The following is a 19,236-nucleotide window of genomic DNA, read 5'->3' as shown; positions in this document are numbered from 1 at the left end:
TCCCTTGGAACTTTTATGCGGATGGAAGGGATGATTAAAGTAGTGAGATATGGAGTATATTGAGGAAATAAAATAGAATAATAAGTGTTACTTATGGTACAAAGTGGAATTTTCAAATGCTCTTGGTTAAAATCTGAATACTTTGAATCCCTTATTTATAGCTCAATTCCATGCAAAACTTACGGATTATTACAGAAGGCCCACCAAAATTCTATAGCATTTTAAAGTGTCCCTCTTAAACTCAGGCACAGAACTTACGTTCTATTGGCTTCTAATTATGTTTTTTCTTTTCTGCCTCTCCTTTGTTCAGATCCATCATGAGTGACAAACCAGGCTCCAACTCTTCAGAAAACTGGCATCATATTTTGAGTGTCAATGACACGAAACATTATCTGTACTCAGACATCAATATTACCTATGTGAACTACTATCTTCATCATGCTCAAGTGGCAGCGATCTTCATCATTTCCTACTTTCTCATCTTCTTCCTGTGCATGGTGGGAAATACAGTGGTCTGCTTTATTGTAATGAGGAACAAACACATGCACACAGTCACTAATCTCTTCATCCTGAACCTGGCGATAAGTGATTTACTAGTTGGCATATTCTGTATGCCTATCACGCTTCTGGATAACATTATAGCAGGTGTGTTGACTTGTGTGGAGTGCAAAGATGATATGAAAAAATGTCCCACCTCCCTGCACCATGACTGGGCCATCCATTCATTCACATTTATATAACTTACTAGGCGACCCCCCCATAAGTCTAGTACTCCCGCATATCATATGTAGTTATTACTGTATTACTGGCTCTAGTCCCTGTGCTGTGCTTTACATCCCTGCGACTGCTGTGGAACAGCCAGTTTGTACATCTTAATCTCTTCATCTGAGAGTGTTTACTGCAGGTCACCAGGGAATGAGATCTAGCACATACTACCACAGACTTTGAGTTTGCTCGATACAGGTCAGGGCACATATAATATGGTAGAGATACCACTGAGAATATTATGGACTGTGAAGTTCGAGGAGCTGGTAAGTCTGGTTTCAACTGGTGCACTGTCTTCAGTGTAATGTAAGTAGATGTTTAGACCCTCTTGTGATTATCTAGGGATATACCCAACAGTGTTTGATGGAAGATGGAGCAGCAGTCCCAATGATGTCTCAAAACGTGGGCGTTTCATCCGTGGTAATTCACACGAGCAGCCTGAGCAAGGACGAGGCACTGCCCTGGAGTATTCCTGGGCCTGACTGAGTCCGCCTTTTGCACTACATTATATTTTCTAGAAGTATAAGAACAGTGTATCTCTAACTCCCTGCGCGGTTTTGGTACGTAATACCTGCTCAATAAGTATTTGTTATATTAATTAATGAATAGTACTCAAGATATTCACATTCTTAACCTATAAGAAAAAAATGAAATAATAGCAACATATAAAAAAAAATTTAGAGTAGCATGAGCCATAGCATAGTTCTTATCTTTTTCATAACATTCAGCATCAGTTTTGTGAAATATAAGAGGTTTCCCTATAAAATTTACCTATTTCTTTCCTTTCTCTGGAGTGGGAGTTAGGAATGCCTATTCTTTGTAGATTCTGTGTCTTTGCGATGTTTTTCAGTAAATAACAGTATTTATCAAGGATGTTCAATTTCAAGGTACTGTGCTAGACAAAAAGAGAGTGAAAGAATTGATAAAAATTATCATTATTGTCCTCAAGAAACCTATTCACCAGTAACAAATGCTCTCAACATTCCCTCTGTAAATATTTATAATTAAATTATTATTTAAAATTTTTGCATATACACTACTCTTCCTTACCTCTGATTTGCATTCCTAAGAGACAGCCACATTCAGCAATTTTTGCCTTTATTTTTGGTAATGACTATCATATTTTAAACTAACATGTTTTCCTTAAATGTGTAGAGATGTAATTTACTTTTCACAATCTTCTACCAGAAGAGGCCATTGTCCTTACCAGACTCCACTGAAATGTCAGCACTAGGGCAAAAGCACATAAATCCATAGCAACTGCATGTCAGAGACTAGTGAATGTGAAGTTGGGAAAACAAGACTGGCTGAAGTTCTGTATCAATGCAATCACACACCTTTACACAGAACCACAACTGTGCATCCACACAATATACGTTCACTCTCCTCCTCTCATTCTCTCAAGACAATTATATCCTAGTTTGGGGTAGAATCAACATGCAGAGTATACATTCCTATTATTATATGTATCTTACCACTGCCAAGCCAAGTGGCGTGCTATGATAGCAATTTTTCTCTTATAACATGTTTTTTGTTTTCCTGGATTTAATAAGGGCATTGTATTTTGATTTGTTTAGTTTTGGGTGTGTACCTGGTGGTAATGCATCCTCAGATTCTCTTCCAAATTAGAGAATGTATTTCTTCCTGTTTTATTCACTTAAAGGGCATTTTATATAAGAGATAACTGTCTGGACTCTGGAACCGTACAGCCAGGGTTCAGATCTTCAGTATAATGCTAACTGGCTGTGTGGCAAGGCATGTGACACTTGTGTGTCATTGTTAGTACTATGCTGAAAAACAGAGCTCTGCAGGTACTGATGAAAACAATGGGAAACATCGAGTATTCCACGGATATCATTTAGAAAAGTTACACCAGTCTTAATGTCATACCTTTCTGTTTATATTTTCAGTGAAATCTTAGATGTTTTTCAGACTAATGGTTCCTTTTCCCTTTCAGGATGGCCATTTGGAAGTACAATGTGCAAAATCAGCGGTTTGGTTCAAGGAATATCAGTTGCGGCTTCAGTCTTTACATTAGTCGCCGTAGCAGTGGACAGGTAAGGCAGGGCCCAGCCCGAACCCAGAGGAGTGGGCACGGGCGCAACGGGCCCGCCTAAAGGGGAGGAATGTGGGAGCCTCTGAACTGGGTTATGAGTATATAGGAGAAGGAGACGGGATATGTATAGAGAGAGAATGTGTGTGTGTGTATATATATATATATATATATATACAGAGAGAGAGAGAGGGAGGGAGAGAGGGAAACAGAAAATGTACTGTAATTGTTGACACAAGAAAATAAGAAAATGATAGATTCTGTTTTTAATCTAATGTTTTCATCATTATTTATAATGTTTTAATCTATTTCTAAAAACTTATCATGTAGATCTAGTTTATTTGGTTTTACAGGTAAATAGAATAGAATTTAAAGGTATGCTAACCACTCTATGCCAAAGATTTTTTTTTTATTGTTTCCAAATTTACTATGTCCTGTTACTATTACACTAAATTATTTTTTGCATACTACTCATTTATTATAATTATACTTGTTTTATACTAGTAATAGTATTACTATTACTAAATTATTTTGGTGTGAATGTGTATAGAAAATTTATACCTTACTTATATACTACACATGCCATCTTTACTGCAGCTACAAACTTGTAATATCCTTTCGTTTTCTCCTTGAATCTTGAGCCTATCCAATTCATTTCCACATTACATTTAGTATTAAATGTCCCTAAATTCCTTTTTCACTGTTTTTAGCATGCCTTCCAAACAGAGATTTAGAAATAAACATTGCTCTTCATTATAAAAAGTAAATGAATTTATAATAATAAATAAATTACGCTATCTTTATTTCATGAAATAGCTATACAGTGGTTAAAATTAATGAGCTAGGTCAGCATATATTAAAATGCATAAATCTCCAAGCTACATAATGATACTTACATAATGTATCAAAGAAGCTACATAATGATACTTACATCATGGTGCCATTATATGAAATTCAAATTGTTATAGATGCAGGCTAGTATCACAAAAGCATAATAAACTTGAAGGAAGAGATACATATCAACTTCAGGATTTCTCCTGAAAGAGGAAGATGTCTGGGATTAAGTAGACCTACCAAAGGAATTTCAACTGTATCTCTAATGTTTCAGATTTTAAAGAACTGATGAAAACATGGTCACCTGCTGTGACAGGTGGTTCAGTTCACCCTGGCACTGCCTACCTTCCCATCCATGCATTCCTTTGCTGTAGTTTCAGTCATATTGCTGTATAACAAGTCACCTTCCTGAACAAAGCACCTAGTGGCTTAACATGGCAGCAATATTTTTTATGCACATGATTTGTGATGTGAGCAGATTCAGCAAGCAGAGATTGTGTCTGCTCCACTTGGCACAAGGTAGAGGGCCCCAGGGCCCGGGCTGAAGGCTCTTTCACTCTCACGTTGGTGCCGAGTCTGGGAAGGCTTGAACAACTAGGAGCTAGAACTGGGGCTCCTCAGGCACTCGACCTCTGTTGGCTTCTTTGCATGGGCTCTACAGCGTGGCCGCTTCAAGGCAGCTGAACTTCTCGTATGTCAGCCCAAGGCTCTGAACATCTGTGTTCGAGGAGGGAGTGCCAGTGAAAGTGATGCAGTGTCACTTCTGCATTCTGTTCGTTAGAAATGAGTCACTAAGGCCAGCCTAATTCCAGTAGAAGGAATAGAATTTGGAAGGAATGTCAAAGAATTTGGACATTTGAAGGCCACCACACCTTCATCTCTATCTAAACTACTTATACTTGAATGCTTTTCTCCGGGTCAGCTCTTGGAGAAAACCAAACTTCCAAACCTATTTCTCCAGACTAAGTCTTTCTCCCAAATTTCATACTTATGTTCAAAATGCCTTGAACATAGTTATGTTCAAAATTTATTGGATAACTTCACCTGTACATCCAACAACAAGCACTTCAAACTAAACATGCCCAGAACTGAACTCCTCTTCACTACCAGCACCCCCAACCCCTCCCCCCCAAAAAAACCTGAACAAAAGATTAGCTCCTTAAGTTCCCCAATTAATGAATGTCAGGATCACTCACCCAATTCAAGTGAAAATCTTAAGATTTATCCTTGAGACCCCCTTTTCTCCTTAACTTCTATCCAGTCACTCTCTAAGTCCCATCAGTTCTGGGTGCTAACGGGTCCTGAAGCAGACAACTGTCCTTTGTTGCTTGAGATAGAGTGCTGAGATTATTTTCCTAGCTAGCTGTGATGTGTGAACTTAACTGTTTCATGTGGTACCCAGATATTTGGTCAAACATTTCATGTGGGTATCTGTGAGGAGATTTTTAAAAATAATTTTTTAAAAATTTTCAATTACATTTGATACACAATATTATATTAGTTTCAGGTGTACAATATAGTGATCAGACATTTATATAACTTACAAAGTAATCATCCCGATAAGTCTAGTACCAGTTATTAGTTATTACAATATTGCTGACTATATTTCCTATGCTGTACTTTATATCTTCATGACCATTTTTATAACTGGAAATTTGTACATTTTAATCCCTTCCCCCTTTCACCCATCTCCTTAAACCACCTCCCATCTGGCAACCATTAATTTGTTCTTTGTATGAGTTTATTTCAGTTTTGCTTGTTTGTTCATTTTTTTTAGATTTCACATGTAAGTGAAATCATAGGGCATTTGTCTTTCCCTGTCTGCTTATTTTACTCGGCATAATATCCTCTAGGTCCATCCATGTTGCTGCAGTAGCAAGATTTCATTCTTTTTATGGCTGAAAAATGTTTTATTGTATATACGTACTACTGTTCATTCATTTGCCTATTAATGGGCACTTAGGTTACTTTTATATCTTGGTTATTGTAAATAATGCTGCGATAAACGGAGGGGTGCATTTGTCATTTCAAATTAGTGTTTTGGGTTTCTTTGGATAAATACCCAGAAGTAGAATTGCTGGGTCATATGATAGTTGTATTTTTAATTTTTTTAGGAAACTCTCTACTGTTTTTCATAGTGGCAGCACCAATTTACAGTCCCACTAATAGTGCTCAAGTGTTCACTTTTCTCCACATTCTCGACAACACTTGTGATTTATTGAATTATTGATGATAGCCCTTCTGAAAGATGTGAGGTGATATCTCATTGTAGTTTTAATTTGCAATTCCCTGATAATTAGCGATGTTGAACATCTTTCCATATGTCTATTGGCCATCTCTGTCTCCTCTTTGGAGAAGAAATGTTCAGGTCCTTTCCCCATTCTTTAATCAGATTCTTCATTGATCTTTTATATGATTTTTTAGATTCAATTTTTATTATTTCTGCTCTGATATTTATTTTCTTCCTTCTCCTCACTTTGGGCTTTGTTTGTTCTTTTTCTAGTTCCTTTAGGTGTAAAGATAAATTGCTTATTGAAGATTTTTGTTTGTTTCTTGAGGTAGGCCTGTATTGCTATGAATTTCCTTCTTAGAACTTCTTTTGCTGTGTCCTATAGATTGAGGCATATGTTTTCATTTCATTTGTCTCAAGATATATTTTGATTTCTTCCTTGACCCTGTTGTTAACCCATTCAGTGCTTAGTAGCATGCTGCTTAGCCTCCATGTGTTTGTGTTTTTTTGGTTTTCTTTTTGTGTTTGATTTATAGTTTCATACCATTGTGATTGAAGATGCTTGATATGATTTCAGTCTTCTTAAATTTGTTGAGACTTGTTTTGTGGCCTAACATGTGGTCTATCCTGGAAAATGTTTCATGTGTGCTTGAAAAAATATATGTTCTGCTTTTTTGAGATGAAATGATCTAAAAGTATCAACTAAATCTATGTAATGTAATATGCTATTTAAGGACACTGTTTCCTTGTTGATAATCTGTCTGAATGATCTATCAGTTGGTATCAATGGGGTGTTAAAGTCTCCTACTATGACTGTCAATCTCTCCTTTTATGTCCATCAATATTTGCTTTATATATTTAAGCACTCCCACATTGTATGCATAAATGTTTACTAGGGTTAAATCTTCTTGTTGGACTGATCCCTTTATCATTATGATGTGTCCTTTTTTATCTCTTGTTATAGTCTTTATTTTAAAGTATATTTTGTCTGATATAAGTATTGCTACATGAGCTTTTTTTCATTCCATTAGCATAAAATATCTTCTTTCATTATCTTACTTTCAGTCTGTGTGTGTCATTCAATCTAGTAGGTCTCTGTAGGCAGCATATGTATGGATCTTTTCTTTTTTCTTTTTTATATATCTTTATTGATTTCAGAGAGAGGAAGGGAGAGAGAGAGAAACATCAATGATGCGAGAATTGTCCTTGATCAGCTGCCTCCTGCACGCCCCGACTGGGGATTGAGCCCACAACTCGGGCATGTGCCTTGACTGGGAATATAACCCCGTGGATCTTGTTTTCTTATCCACCCAGGTGCCCTATATCTTTTGACTGGAGCATTTAATTCATTTACATTTAAATTAGTTATTAATAGGTATGTAGTAATTACTATTTTACTTTTTTTAAAAAATATATATCTTTATTGATTTCAGAGAGAAGAAAGGAGAGGGAGAGAGAGAGATAGAAACATCAATGATGAGAGAGTCATTGATCAGCTACAGCCCACAACCTGGGCATGTGCCCTGACCGGGAATCGAACCCTGATCGCCTGGATCCTAGGTGAATGCTTAACCACTGAGCCATGCCCGGCCGGGCTGCTTTTCATATTTTTAATTTTTCTTCTTTTTCTTAAAGCAGGCCCTTTCACATTTCTTGTAATACTGGTTTGGTGGTGATGAACTCCTTGAGCTTTTTCTTGTCTGCAAAGCTTTTTGTCTCTCCTTTGATTCTAAATGTTAGCCTTGCTGGTTAGAGTAGTCTTGATTTTAGGTCCTTCCTTTTTGTCACTTTGAATATTTCATGCCAATCCCTTCTAGCTTGTTAGGTTTCTGCTGAGAAATCAGCTGACAGTCTTATGGGAGTTCCCTTGTAGGTAACTAACTGCTTTTCTCTTACTGCTTTTAAGATTCTCTCTTTGTATTTAACCTTTGACATTTTAATTTATTGTGTCTTGGTGTGGGCCTTTTTGAGTTCATTTTGTTTGAAAAACTCTGTGCTTCCTGTACTTGTTTGACTATTTCCTTTGCCAGGTTATGGATGTTTTCAGTCATTATTTCTTCAAATAGGTTTTAAATACCTTGCTCTCTCTTCTTCTTCCTGTACCTCTATGATGTGAATATTGTTATGCTTGATATTCCAGAGATTCCTTAAACTGTTCTTATTTATGTGATTCTTTTTTTTTTTTTTTTTTTTGCTGTTCTTTTTCCCACTACCTTGTCTTCCAAATTACTGACTCTGTCCTCTGCTTCATCTAAACTACTGTTTATTTCCTCTAAAATACTCTTCACTTCAGCTATTATATTTTTCATTTCTGACTTGTCCTTTTTTATGTTTCCTATCTCTTTGTTAATGTAGTTACTGAGTTCATCTCCTAAGCTTATTGAGTATCCTTATAACCAGTGTTTTGAACTATAAGGTTGTTTTTTTATGAGATTGAATCATAAGAGTAGAGTAAGTAGATGGAATAAAGAAGATTGCCCTCCTTATAATGGATGACCCTTATTTAATCAGTTGAAGACATGCATAGAACAAAAAGGCTGACCTTCCTACAAACAAGTGAAAACTTCTGTCTGATTTTTTACCTAGGACATCACTCTTTTCCAGCCATCAGACACAGGATGAAACATCAGTTCTTCTGGGGTCTTGAGCCTTCTGTCTTTCAGACTGGCACTTAACATCAGTGGCTTTTCTGCTTCCCAGGCCTTCAGACTTGAACAGAACTACACCATTGGCTCCCCTGATCTCCATTTTGTTAACTGCAGATCTTGCGACTTCTCAAGATGCATAATTGCATGCATCAATTCCTTATAATAAGTATATTTCAATATATTTATATACCCTGTTGGTTCTGTTTCCCTGGAGAACCCTGAAAAATACACTGGCCAAGTTTAAACTCTAGCATGATTTTAGAAAAATTATACAGTATTTCCATTGACTATCCTGACAGGCATATTTTCTATCTTGTTCATCTTTGCCTCTCTGAATACATATACATATATTTGTTGAATGAATAAATAAATAGAGTATTTGAAGTCCTCATCATTGGTTTACAAAAAGAGCAAAATATCTAGAATTGTGCCTATGAAGTGATCCATAATTTAATGGTGAGTAAATGGGAGGATTCACTGATCAGAAAATTAGAAGAAAATTTGGAGGTTAAGACAGAAGACTTTATGCATGCGATGAAGTAGTTCTAAAGAACAACAGAGCACTCAAAGCTCAAGCTAACTAGTCATCATATGAAGTTATGTCAGATAAATTAATTTGGCATTGCTGCTGCACCGTGTAAAAGCTCTAAGTTTTCTTACCTGCAGATCTGGAAAGTAATAATTTTCATGACATTTAAATTTTATAGAGTCATCACAAAAAACAAAGAAGATTAAATAGGTGATAATAATTTGAAAATTATAAAATGTACAGTTGCATAATGATATGATTATCTTATAATTAACATAATGAGTATCAGTAATAGTAACATCAAGAATCACAATAACAAAATAGCAGTAAAATGAATTAGACTTACTTTACATACTGATGTTGAATTTCCATGCTCACCAAAGGACATAGATCACTGGAAAGGTGCAGAATCATAATTCACAATAGAAACTCTTAGACTCTTACAACTATAAAACAAACCACCAAAACATATTGTGGTTTAAAACAATAATTATTGAATATTTTTCCTGATTTTGTGGATTGGTTGAGTGCTTCTTGTGGTTCTCCTGCTCAGTGTGCAGCAGCTGAAATCAGTCATGCTGCAGCATTACCCTGGGAGATAAACTGAGTCTCTCATCTAATTCAACCTTCTTAACCATCTGGTAGCTGGTTTCAAGAGGAAGCATTCCAAAAGTACAAGTCTCTGTACGCAAGTACGTAAAAACTTCTGTTTATGTCATGTTTGCTAATGTCCCATTGACCAAGGCAAGTTACATGGCCAAACGCACAGATGACATGGGAGAGAACCACAGAAGGGCAGAAGAAGGAGCACTTAAGAACATGTGCTCTGGAGGTGAACTACCTGTGTAAAAATTATGTGTAATTATGGGCAATATTTTTACCATTTTCAAGCCTGTCTTTCTATCTTTTAAATGATGGATTTTAAAAGAGTATTCATACAAATCAATGGAAAAAAATGGAACAGAGTATTACATAGTCATATTCAATATAAAATAGTTACCACTATTACTTTTATAATAATTATTCATATTTTGAATTGAAATTTATTTCATATCAATTACAGAAAATGGCAATGCATTCCTTTCTACTATAATGGTAACTTTCTATGTTTTTGAGATGAATGTGGGAATTACTTAAATACATTTAATTCAGAACTCAATGAGAAGTTATGAGGCACTGCCTCAACTGCTATTTGCCTTTAATTGCAGGTTTCGGTGTGTTGTCTACCCTTTTAAGCCAAAGCTCACTATCAAGACAGCATTTGTCATTATTGTGATCATCTGGATCCTGGCCATTGCCATTATGTCTCCATCTGCAATAATGCTACATGTACAAGAAGAAAAATATTACCGAGTGATACTGAACTCTCAGAATAAAACCATGCCAGTCTACTGGTGCCGGGAAGATTGGCCAAATAAGGAAATGAGAAAGATCTACACCACTGTGCTGTTTGCTAATATCTACCTGGCTCCCCTCTCCCTCATTGTCATCATGTATGGAAGGATTGGAATTTCACTCTTCAAGGTAACAGTGCCTCATGCAGGCAAGCAGAACCAGAAGCAGTGGCATGTCGTGTCCAAGAAGAAGCAGAAGGTCATTAAGATGCTTCTGATCGTGGCCCTACTTTTCATTCTCTCCTGGCTGCCCTTGTGGACTCTGATGATGCTCTCAGACTATGCTGAACTGTCTCCAAGTGAATTGCAAGTCATCAACATCTACATCTACCCTTTTGCACACTGGCTTGCCTTCTGCAATAGCAGCATCAACCCCATCATATATGGTTTCTTCAATGAGAATTTTCGCCGTGGTTTCGAAGATGCTTTTCACCTCCAGTTCTGCCAAAAAAGAGCACAGTCCAAGGAAGCCTATGCCCTAAGAGCTGAAAACAACATGGTCATAAATACATCTCATCAGTTAGCCCATGAACCTACAATTGAAAACCCACATGAGGAAAATTTGCTTTAGAAAAAAGTACTGAAAACCCCAAACAGGAATTGATGGAAGAACTAGGAGGAGCTACCAATAGCAATGAGATGAAAAAAAGAGCTAAGGTGATGATTTCAATTCTACTGTGCTCTATATTGAAATACTCCTGCTACCTATGGCTTTGTACTTCAATTGTTTCTAAGACTGTGCCAAAGAAAACATGTATGGAAAGCCCTCTCTGCATAAAAAAAAGTAAACAAAATGGTCTTATGTTCATAACCAATCTTATGGTATGTAAAATATGTAAAGTGACTAATATATGTTTGCCTGGATAAATCCATTTTCAAGGAACATATTTCAAAGCCTGACCTTTTTCAACTTAACTATTTGTGTATAAGACAAGCATGTGTGTTATGTCTATCGATGCATGCATGCACGTGCACACACACACACACACACACACACACAGCCCCCATATGGTAATAAATCGGTAGTTCTTTGCATGAGAGTACATTTTGTGAATTGTCCCTTTGCTTTTGTATTTGAAATCTTAGATAAAAATTATCTCTTTGTGCTTTTAAAATGTACTTATCTTTTTTAGAAATAAGAGCTACAATAGCAAATAAAGGGACACTGTATTTCTTTGTATTTAAAGGTTGATTTTTTTTCTTTTAAAGAATACAGTTATAGTTGGCAAAATCATAGCATTGTTCCATAGGACTTATTGTTGGTTTTCATATATTTTTATAAATGAAGTTTATGCCCTAGCTGAGCCCATGTTTCTTACAGGGGTGCTTCAGGACCCAATTTAACCTCCTTGTTAATAGAATCTCTGACATAGAAAAGCAAATCTTTCAAAAAAGGAGTTGTCAGAAGAATGGCAGCTCTCTTTTGAAGCGCTTAATCAGAGATGCTTGGCAAATCATCCTAAGACTCCTGTAAAGTCTGCACAGAGCAAAACCAATTATTACGAATTTTCTGCCAAGCACAACATTTAAACCCAGCACTCCTACTGGTTTAGTAAATTAGTACTACTGTTATAAAGAGAATTGCAACCCCCTGGATTCTTCTGTTACAATTATGTTGATAATAGTTGTAAATGCTAGCATTCAGGATGACATAAGTCCCTAGAAAACTGGGAATTATAAAATAACAAATAGTGTGGCAAATAAAAAATAAATCTCTGGTCTTGGAACTATTGTGTTTTTCCAGTCATTTGTGTAGTTTAAGCTAAACGCTTTTCAACATTATAAGCCTTTGAGAAAATAATTGTTGAGTTTTTAATTGAATTGTGATTTGTGTAGTTGAATATGCAAGTGTTATTTCCTACACCAAGGAAAGGAAATTTTTTGAAGTTTTGTTGTACAATTTTCCAAATTCAGGTTCAAGTGTCTAATGTGCAGTTAAAACTATACACTGAAATACCAGCCCTGGGTTTATTTGATTTGGCCAAAGTGAGAGGACAGAAGAGCAAGATCTCTGAAATTCATCTTTCCCCAAAGGCAAAAGTAGGGAGTTTTTATGTAGCTGGGGAGTAGGGGAGAGGCTGTTTCAGGGAACTGTGGGAGAAACTGTGTTCTTCTGTCTCAGATAACACCTTGTGCAACCAGGCTTTTGGGCATGAGCATATGGTGGCAACTTTCTTTCTTTTTAAAAAAAAATTATATCTTTTATTGATTTCAGGGAGAGGAGAGAGAGAGTTGAAACATCAGTGATGAGAGTCATTGATCGGCTGCCTCCTGCACGCCCTTCCCTGGGGATCAAGCCCGCAACCCGGGCATGTGCCCTGACTGGGAACTGAACTGCGATTTCCTGGATCCCAGGTCGATGCTCAACTGCTGGGCCACGGCCGGCCAGGCTGGCTGCAACTTTCTTAAAGGCATTCCTTCTGTACAAATAAACTCATAAATTCTCCTTGTGACCCTGGAGTTACCTTCCCCTGCTTGACAAAGAAACAGTACATCAGCAACGTACAATATATTATGAGAACAAGGGGTGTTTGGCAGGGAGAGCAATTAAATGTGTAAACAATGCCAGGGGTCCAGCTATACTCAAGTACAGAACTTGAGTATATTCCTCTGCCCTGATTTACTGAAATACTGTTTACAGTTGGTGTACTTAGACATTGAAGATTATTTTGTCAGAGACTATCACTTCCTGATGGGCATCCTCACATTCCACCAGTTCCTGAAAATCATCATTACCAGGCCCATACCTTTGTCTGCTATGTATCCACATTTTATCACCTTCACTTCCTTATTACTTATTTCCTAATGGCTGTAAAACTCTCATCACTGAATCCCATCCTGGCTTCCAGTTTTGTCTTTCAGTTCTTTCTATAGTTGGCAGAGTCATCTTCCTGAAACAGAGGGTTAATGTGTTCTCCTTTGTAAAAACACCTTCAGAAGCTCTCTGCCTATAAAGTGCATACATACACTCAAAGCTCACCTCGGCCTGCCTCTTGTCTCCTGGCTGCAACTACAACACAAATGGTTTTCTAAACTACAGTCAAACCAAGATGGTTGGCCTCCATTTTGTATTTTTTTCATTTATGATTTATTCTCTGCTTTATTCCCCTATCTGCTGGTCTACCCTTTGTCCAAGATCTATTACAAAGCTATCTCTCAGAAAGTCTGTATTTTTCCAGCAGATGTTTGTCCTTCCTCCCCTAAGCATTGTGCATCTCTTGTGTGACAACCTCAGCTGTATTGTAATTGTTCTGTCTTATCCTTGCAACTAGAACACAAATTCCTCAAGGGCTTTTACTCCCCCCCTTAAGCATTGTGCATCTCTTGTGTGACAACTTCAGCCGTGTTGTAATTGTTCTGTCTTATCTTTGCACCTAGAATACAAATCCCTCAAAGACTTTTACTCCCTCCCCTAAGCATTGTGCATCTCTTGGATGACAACCTCAATTGTACTGTAATTGTTCTGTCTTATCCTTGCAACTAGAACACAAATTCCTCAAGGGCATGGTGAATTAAGCCTTACTGGTCTTCAGATTCCCTACAATGTGGGTCACAGTAGCAACAATGACAAGAACTCGAGTTTTTATTGAGCCCTTTGTGCCAGAATATAAATTTGTATTTTTTTTTCTTCCATTTTATAGGCGTTAGACTAGAACATAGAGACAGCAAGTAACGTACTGAAAATTGTATAGCCAAATTCTGAGTAAGCTCTGCATGGGACACAGGCCCCCATGTAGTTTCAAAGCCTGTGCTCTTTCATCAGATTGTACTTCTAGATGGAACACCCTTGAATGTTCTGCATGAAACTTTTTATTAACCTCTCAACTTCTTTTATAAACATCCACAAGCTGCAGAGTTACCAAGAAAGGGAAAAAAATTGTGTGTTTTCTCATCAAAATTGCAGAGGAGATAATATAATGATGAATAATACATAACTAATTTCAGACTGCTTAGACATTTCACTTAGAAATACACTTGTTAGACCATTTTTTCTATATAGCCATTTTACTTCAAAGACTACAAAGAGAGTGAAGAAATGAAAGAAAATCGGAAAGAAAGAAAAGTGATTTTACAATAGACTTAGATGCATTTGAACTCCAGGTAGACACATGTTCAATTTTGAGGTTCAGGATAGCTGAGAATTGATACCATTTTACAAACAAACTTTTATTCCAATTATATGAGACACGATCTTTAAAGTTATGCAACTGACTTTATAAGCTTCCCAGGCGAACTGGTTTATTGCTTTATGATGACATCCATTCTCTAGTTTCTTCTCCACTGCAAGCCAGTGCTGTCGATTAATTTAGAAACCTTCACATAAGGCATATTGACCTGTACAATGCTGAAAAGCAATAAATGGATCTTTTCTCCTTTGCACCTTAAAAACTACCAATGAAACATTCTGGATATCACAGTTTACCTTTTCTACGAAGGCTGCTGCATTTGGCGCAGCTATTTAACAATGCCATCCAAGGTTCCTTGTATCTTCCTACTCTTTCATCTTTGATAAATTTACTTTATTGTCTCCTGGTTAAAAGACAGCTGTCACAAAAGGAACAGTAGGGAGAACTGCAGCCAGATCTGTCTGAGATAGTTTGCTGATGCTGAGGCTAGTTAGAGCTTAACAGGGGTTTTTCCCCCTTAGAGATCCTTACTATCAAAGCAAAATAATTCATTTTAGCACCAGGATCTACAAAATATGAGGTACTACTCATGAGGATAATAGAAAGAGTATTTGATGACAAATTTTGAATAATATTCTTTTGTATTTGAAGTTCCAGAATACCATTTAAACTCTTAAAATAGGTTGCTTAGTTTTCAGCTTAACCCACTGTGCACCTTGCCTTAGACACCTGAAGATGGTCTCTATAAAGAAGTAAAAGTATCATCATGACTTTCTACTTCATTGCTTTCTTTTTATATTTCTATTTACTTTCCTTTTCTAGCAGTACTTTTTTTTCTTCAAAAGAATATTTATTTCATTACAAAAAGAAAAAGTATCCACTTATTTTTTTCCACAGATTTTCCATGGTATAAACAAATTGTTTGCAAGATTTATAACCTCTTTATTCTGAAGATTTTGAACAGAGTTCTCAAGTATATATCTTTATTTTTTTTAAGTTTAAAGTATTTTGTGTGTTTATTATATTTTATTATTTTACTTCATTTCATTTCATTTCATTTCATTTCATTTCATTTCATTTCATTTCATTTCATTTCATTTCATTGTTGAGAGTATTACAGATGTCCCCCATTTCTCCCTCTAACCCTCCTCCACCCATGTCCCGCCTCCCCCCAGGCCTCCATTGTCTGTGTCCATGGGCTGTTCGAATATGCTTATAAGTTCTTTGGTTAATCTCTTCCCACCCTCCTTCCCGCCTTCCCTCTGAGATCTGTCAGTTTCATGCTTCCATGTTTGTGGTCCTATCTTGTTTGCCAATCTATTCTGTTCTTTACATTCCACATATGAGTGAGATCATGTGGTACTTGTCTTTCTCTGCCTGGCTTATTTCACTTAGCGTAATACTCTCTGGGTCCACCCCTGCTGTCCCAAAGGGTACGGGATCCTTCTTTTCTACAGCTGTGTAGTATTCCATGGCATAAATGTCCCACGGCTTTTTTGTCCACTCATCTGCTGATGGGCACTTGCTTGGGCTGTTTCCAGATCTTAGCTATTGTGAATTGCTCTGCTATGAACATAGGGGTGCATAAGTTCTTTGTGATTGGAGTTTTAGGTTCCTTAGGATATATTCCTAGAAGTGGAATCACTGGGTCAAAAGGCAGCTCCATTTTTAATCTTTTGAGGAAACTCCATTCTGCTTTCCTTAGTGGCTGCACCAGTCTGCATTCCCACCAGCAGTGTAGTAGGGGGCCCTTTTCTTCAAATCCTTGCTGGCACTTGTTGTTTGTTTATTTGTTGATGGAGCCATTCTGATAGGTGTGAGGTGATATCTCATTGTGGTTTTAATTTGCATTTCTCTGATGATGAGCGACTTGGAGCATTTTTTCATATGTTTCTTGGCCATGTTCACTGAATCCTCAGGCACATAATTTCCTTGTAGCAGCTCACTGGATTCTGACAGTACCAGAATCATACCTTAAAAACTCAGAAATTTTAATGAAAAGAGAACATTGTGTCTTCCTCAAATAGTTTTAATATAAATCTGAAAATTAGCTCTTACTGTATTGGATCCAGGTTCATACTCTTCTTGTGATAAAGCGTTTTGTCTGGGAAGATTAAACATTGACAGCTTCATTCCCATTCTTGTGTGAGACCATTCCCACCTGAACCACATGGCCTTAAAATGAATGCCCTCCACTTCATGCTCCCCCCTCAAAAAAGTATGACAGTCCTATCAGAAAAGTGGAATTGCATTTACTAAAAAGTTAATATTGAAGAGGCACAAGTAATAAACGCCCATGACACATAACTTCCTCGGTTTGTAGCTTCACACTTAACCCTCCTAAGGATTGTGTTCCTTCAATGGCAATGAAGATGGTAAATAATAATTTACTAAATGAAAATAGTACTTTTTGTTCTTAAGTAGGCTTTCAGCCATACATTATCCAATGCTCCTCTCAGCTATGGAACTGATGAGAATAAACTCAGAAGTCAGTTATTATAATGGAAATATAAACAGAGAAATTTAATGGGAATGGAAATGTGATTTTTCACGTGGTCAGCAGTAATGGTAGTGCAGATGCACCTGGTTCCCTTCTATGGTTAGTGCCAGGAGACCAGTGTACATGGCCCTTCCTCCCTCCTTTCAGAGGATATTTATCTTGAGGGAGGAAGTATTAGACATTTTGGAAGAATGCTAACCGTGATGAGGGTGGCAATATTCAAATTAATAGCCAGTGGACAAAGCAACTTAGCCTGAGATACTTTTGACTTTTCAGGAAAAGGAATTCTTAAGCAAACTATACAGAATCCTATTGTAATTCCAAAGATCCCAATTCAACAGATTTAGACAGTCTGAATCCCACTGGATGGGATGTTCTAAGTAATTAATAAACTATATTATCTTAGTTGATTTTTAGTCTAGTGATGGTGCTTAAGAAAATACTATTCTGTGAGTGTTATTTATTTTAAAAGAATATTTTTAAAATACTTAATAACAGCCTGACCGGGCGTGGCTCAGCGGTTGAGCGTCGACCTAGGATCCAGGCGATGGTGGTTCGACTCCCGGTCAGGGCACAGGCCCGGGTTGCGGGCTCGATCCCCAGTCAGGGGAGTGCAGGAGGCAGCTGATCAATGACTCTCTCATCATTGATGTTTCTCTCTCTCCCTCTCCTTTCCTCTCTCTGAAATCAATAAAGATATATTTAAAAAATAAAAAAATAAAATAAAATACTTAATAACATGTAATAGAGCAAAGATACTCCAAAATCATGCCATGTTGTTAATAGGAAATCTGAAAGGCCAATCTGAGGGGATAGTTACCTTGTATTAAGACTTTACTCTGTGACAAGTAGTGTGATAAGTACTTTACACTCACTACTGCATTTAATTTTCACAATAACTGCAAAGGACATATAACTTACATTTCACATATGAGAACATTGAAGACTAGAAAGTCTTAATGAAGTCACCCAACAAATAATTTTGAAACCAATATTTAAATTCAGGAGTGTCTTGTGACAAAACCCATGGAAATAACCAATTTGTTTTTAAAAATCCTCTTAAGAATTCTTGTTTTCCTGGTAAACAGGTATCTTAAACTAAAAATAACATTAATGCTCATTCAAGGCAGTTGAGTTGTAAATCAAGAGCACAGACTAGAGTTTGAAACATTGTAATTTTAATTCTGTATCTTGCTAGGTGTCTAACTATGGGAAATTTACTTAGCTCTTCTCTGAGTCATTTTCCTTATTGATGAACAAAAAATTACACATTTATCACATTATTTATAGAGACTAACAGTATCTGATACATATAGAAAATTGTGGCTTTTATCAATATAAGTAGCAAATAATTTCAAGATGTTTGAGTTTGAATGTGCATAAGGCTGTAACAACTGTATTATTTATGTCCAAAGACCAGAGACATTAGTGCAATGATAGTCCATTAAGTCTATCAATATTTAAAAGCCTTAAATAGGCTTAATGGAACATAAGTAAATGTTTTACAGTCTTAACTACTTAAAGCCAATCATGTTTCTATTAGAGCACATTTCATCTTGTAATATTCAAAAATCTTTTTCATCTTTTTAGTTATTAAATTTTAGTTCTATAAAGAAAATGATTTTTTTACATGTTCAGATTATTATTATTATTATTATTATTATTATTATTTTGGACTGCATGCATTGCACGCCATTGCCATGGTGCAGCTCGTAAGTTTTAGGAAGTGTATGTGTTGTTAGATAAATATTCTAATGTACTCTTTATGAAGACTATTTTGAGGAAGCCTGGGCAATTACAGAGCACCTCCATGAAGTTTCATCACTCTAGCAAACACACTGTTGTGGAACCAATTTAATATAAATATTAATGCATGGAATTGCAATTATCTCAATCTATCAGGAATAAATCTACCCATAAATTACTCTAATTCTGAAATCTAAAATAGCGAAAACAAAATCTAGTCCCTTTAAGGGAAAACACTGCAAGTCCTTAAAATCAGAAAATCATTCAACAGTAAGTAAAACAAGATAAGACCAAATTTAAGAAATAGACAATTCAAACATGCTATCATATGATATATAACAATAAAATTTAGTAACATAATGTTGGTCAAGTATTTTGTTATTATTCCAAATAAATGCAGCAGTGTGTGG

The 19,236-nt window shown here is 36.4% G+C and overlaps 1 protein-coding gene across 1 annotated transcript; it reads left to right on the top strand.

Annotated features, from left to right (window-relative positions):
• Positions 1–317: 317 nt before the first annotated feature.
• On the top strand, positions 318–11,057 carry NPFFR2 (neuropeptide FF receptor 2). The gene is given in 3 exon segments (XM_016207084.2): positions 318–645; positions 2,723–2,822; positions 10,268–11,057. Coding segments are annotated over 3 exon segments (1,218 nt in total).
• Positions 11,058–19,236: the final 8,179 nt, after the last annotated feature.

This window comes from Miniopterus natalensis, chromosome 1, assembly GCF_054644295.1.
Source record: "Miniopterus natalensis isolate mMinNat1 chromosome 1, mMinNat1.hap1, whole genome shotgun sequence".
NCBI classification, from domain to species: Eukaryota; Metazoa; Chordata; class Mammalia; order Chiroptera; family Miniopteridae; genus Miniopterus; species Miniopterus natalensis.
Note: the sequence above shows the minus strand (reverse complement) of the source record. Positions and strands in the feature narration are given on the sequence as shown.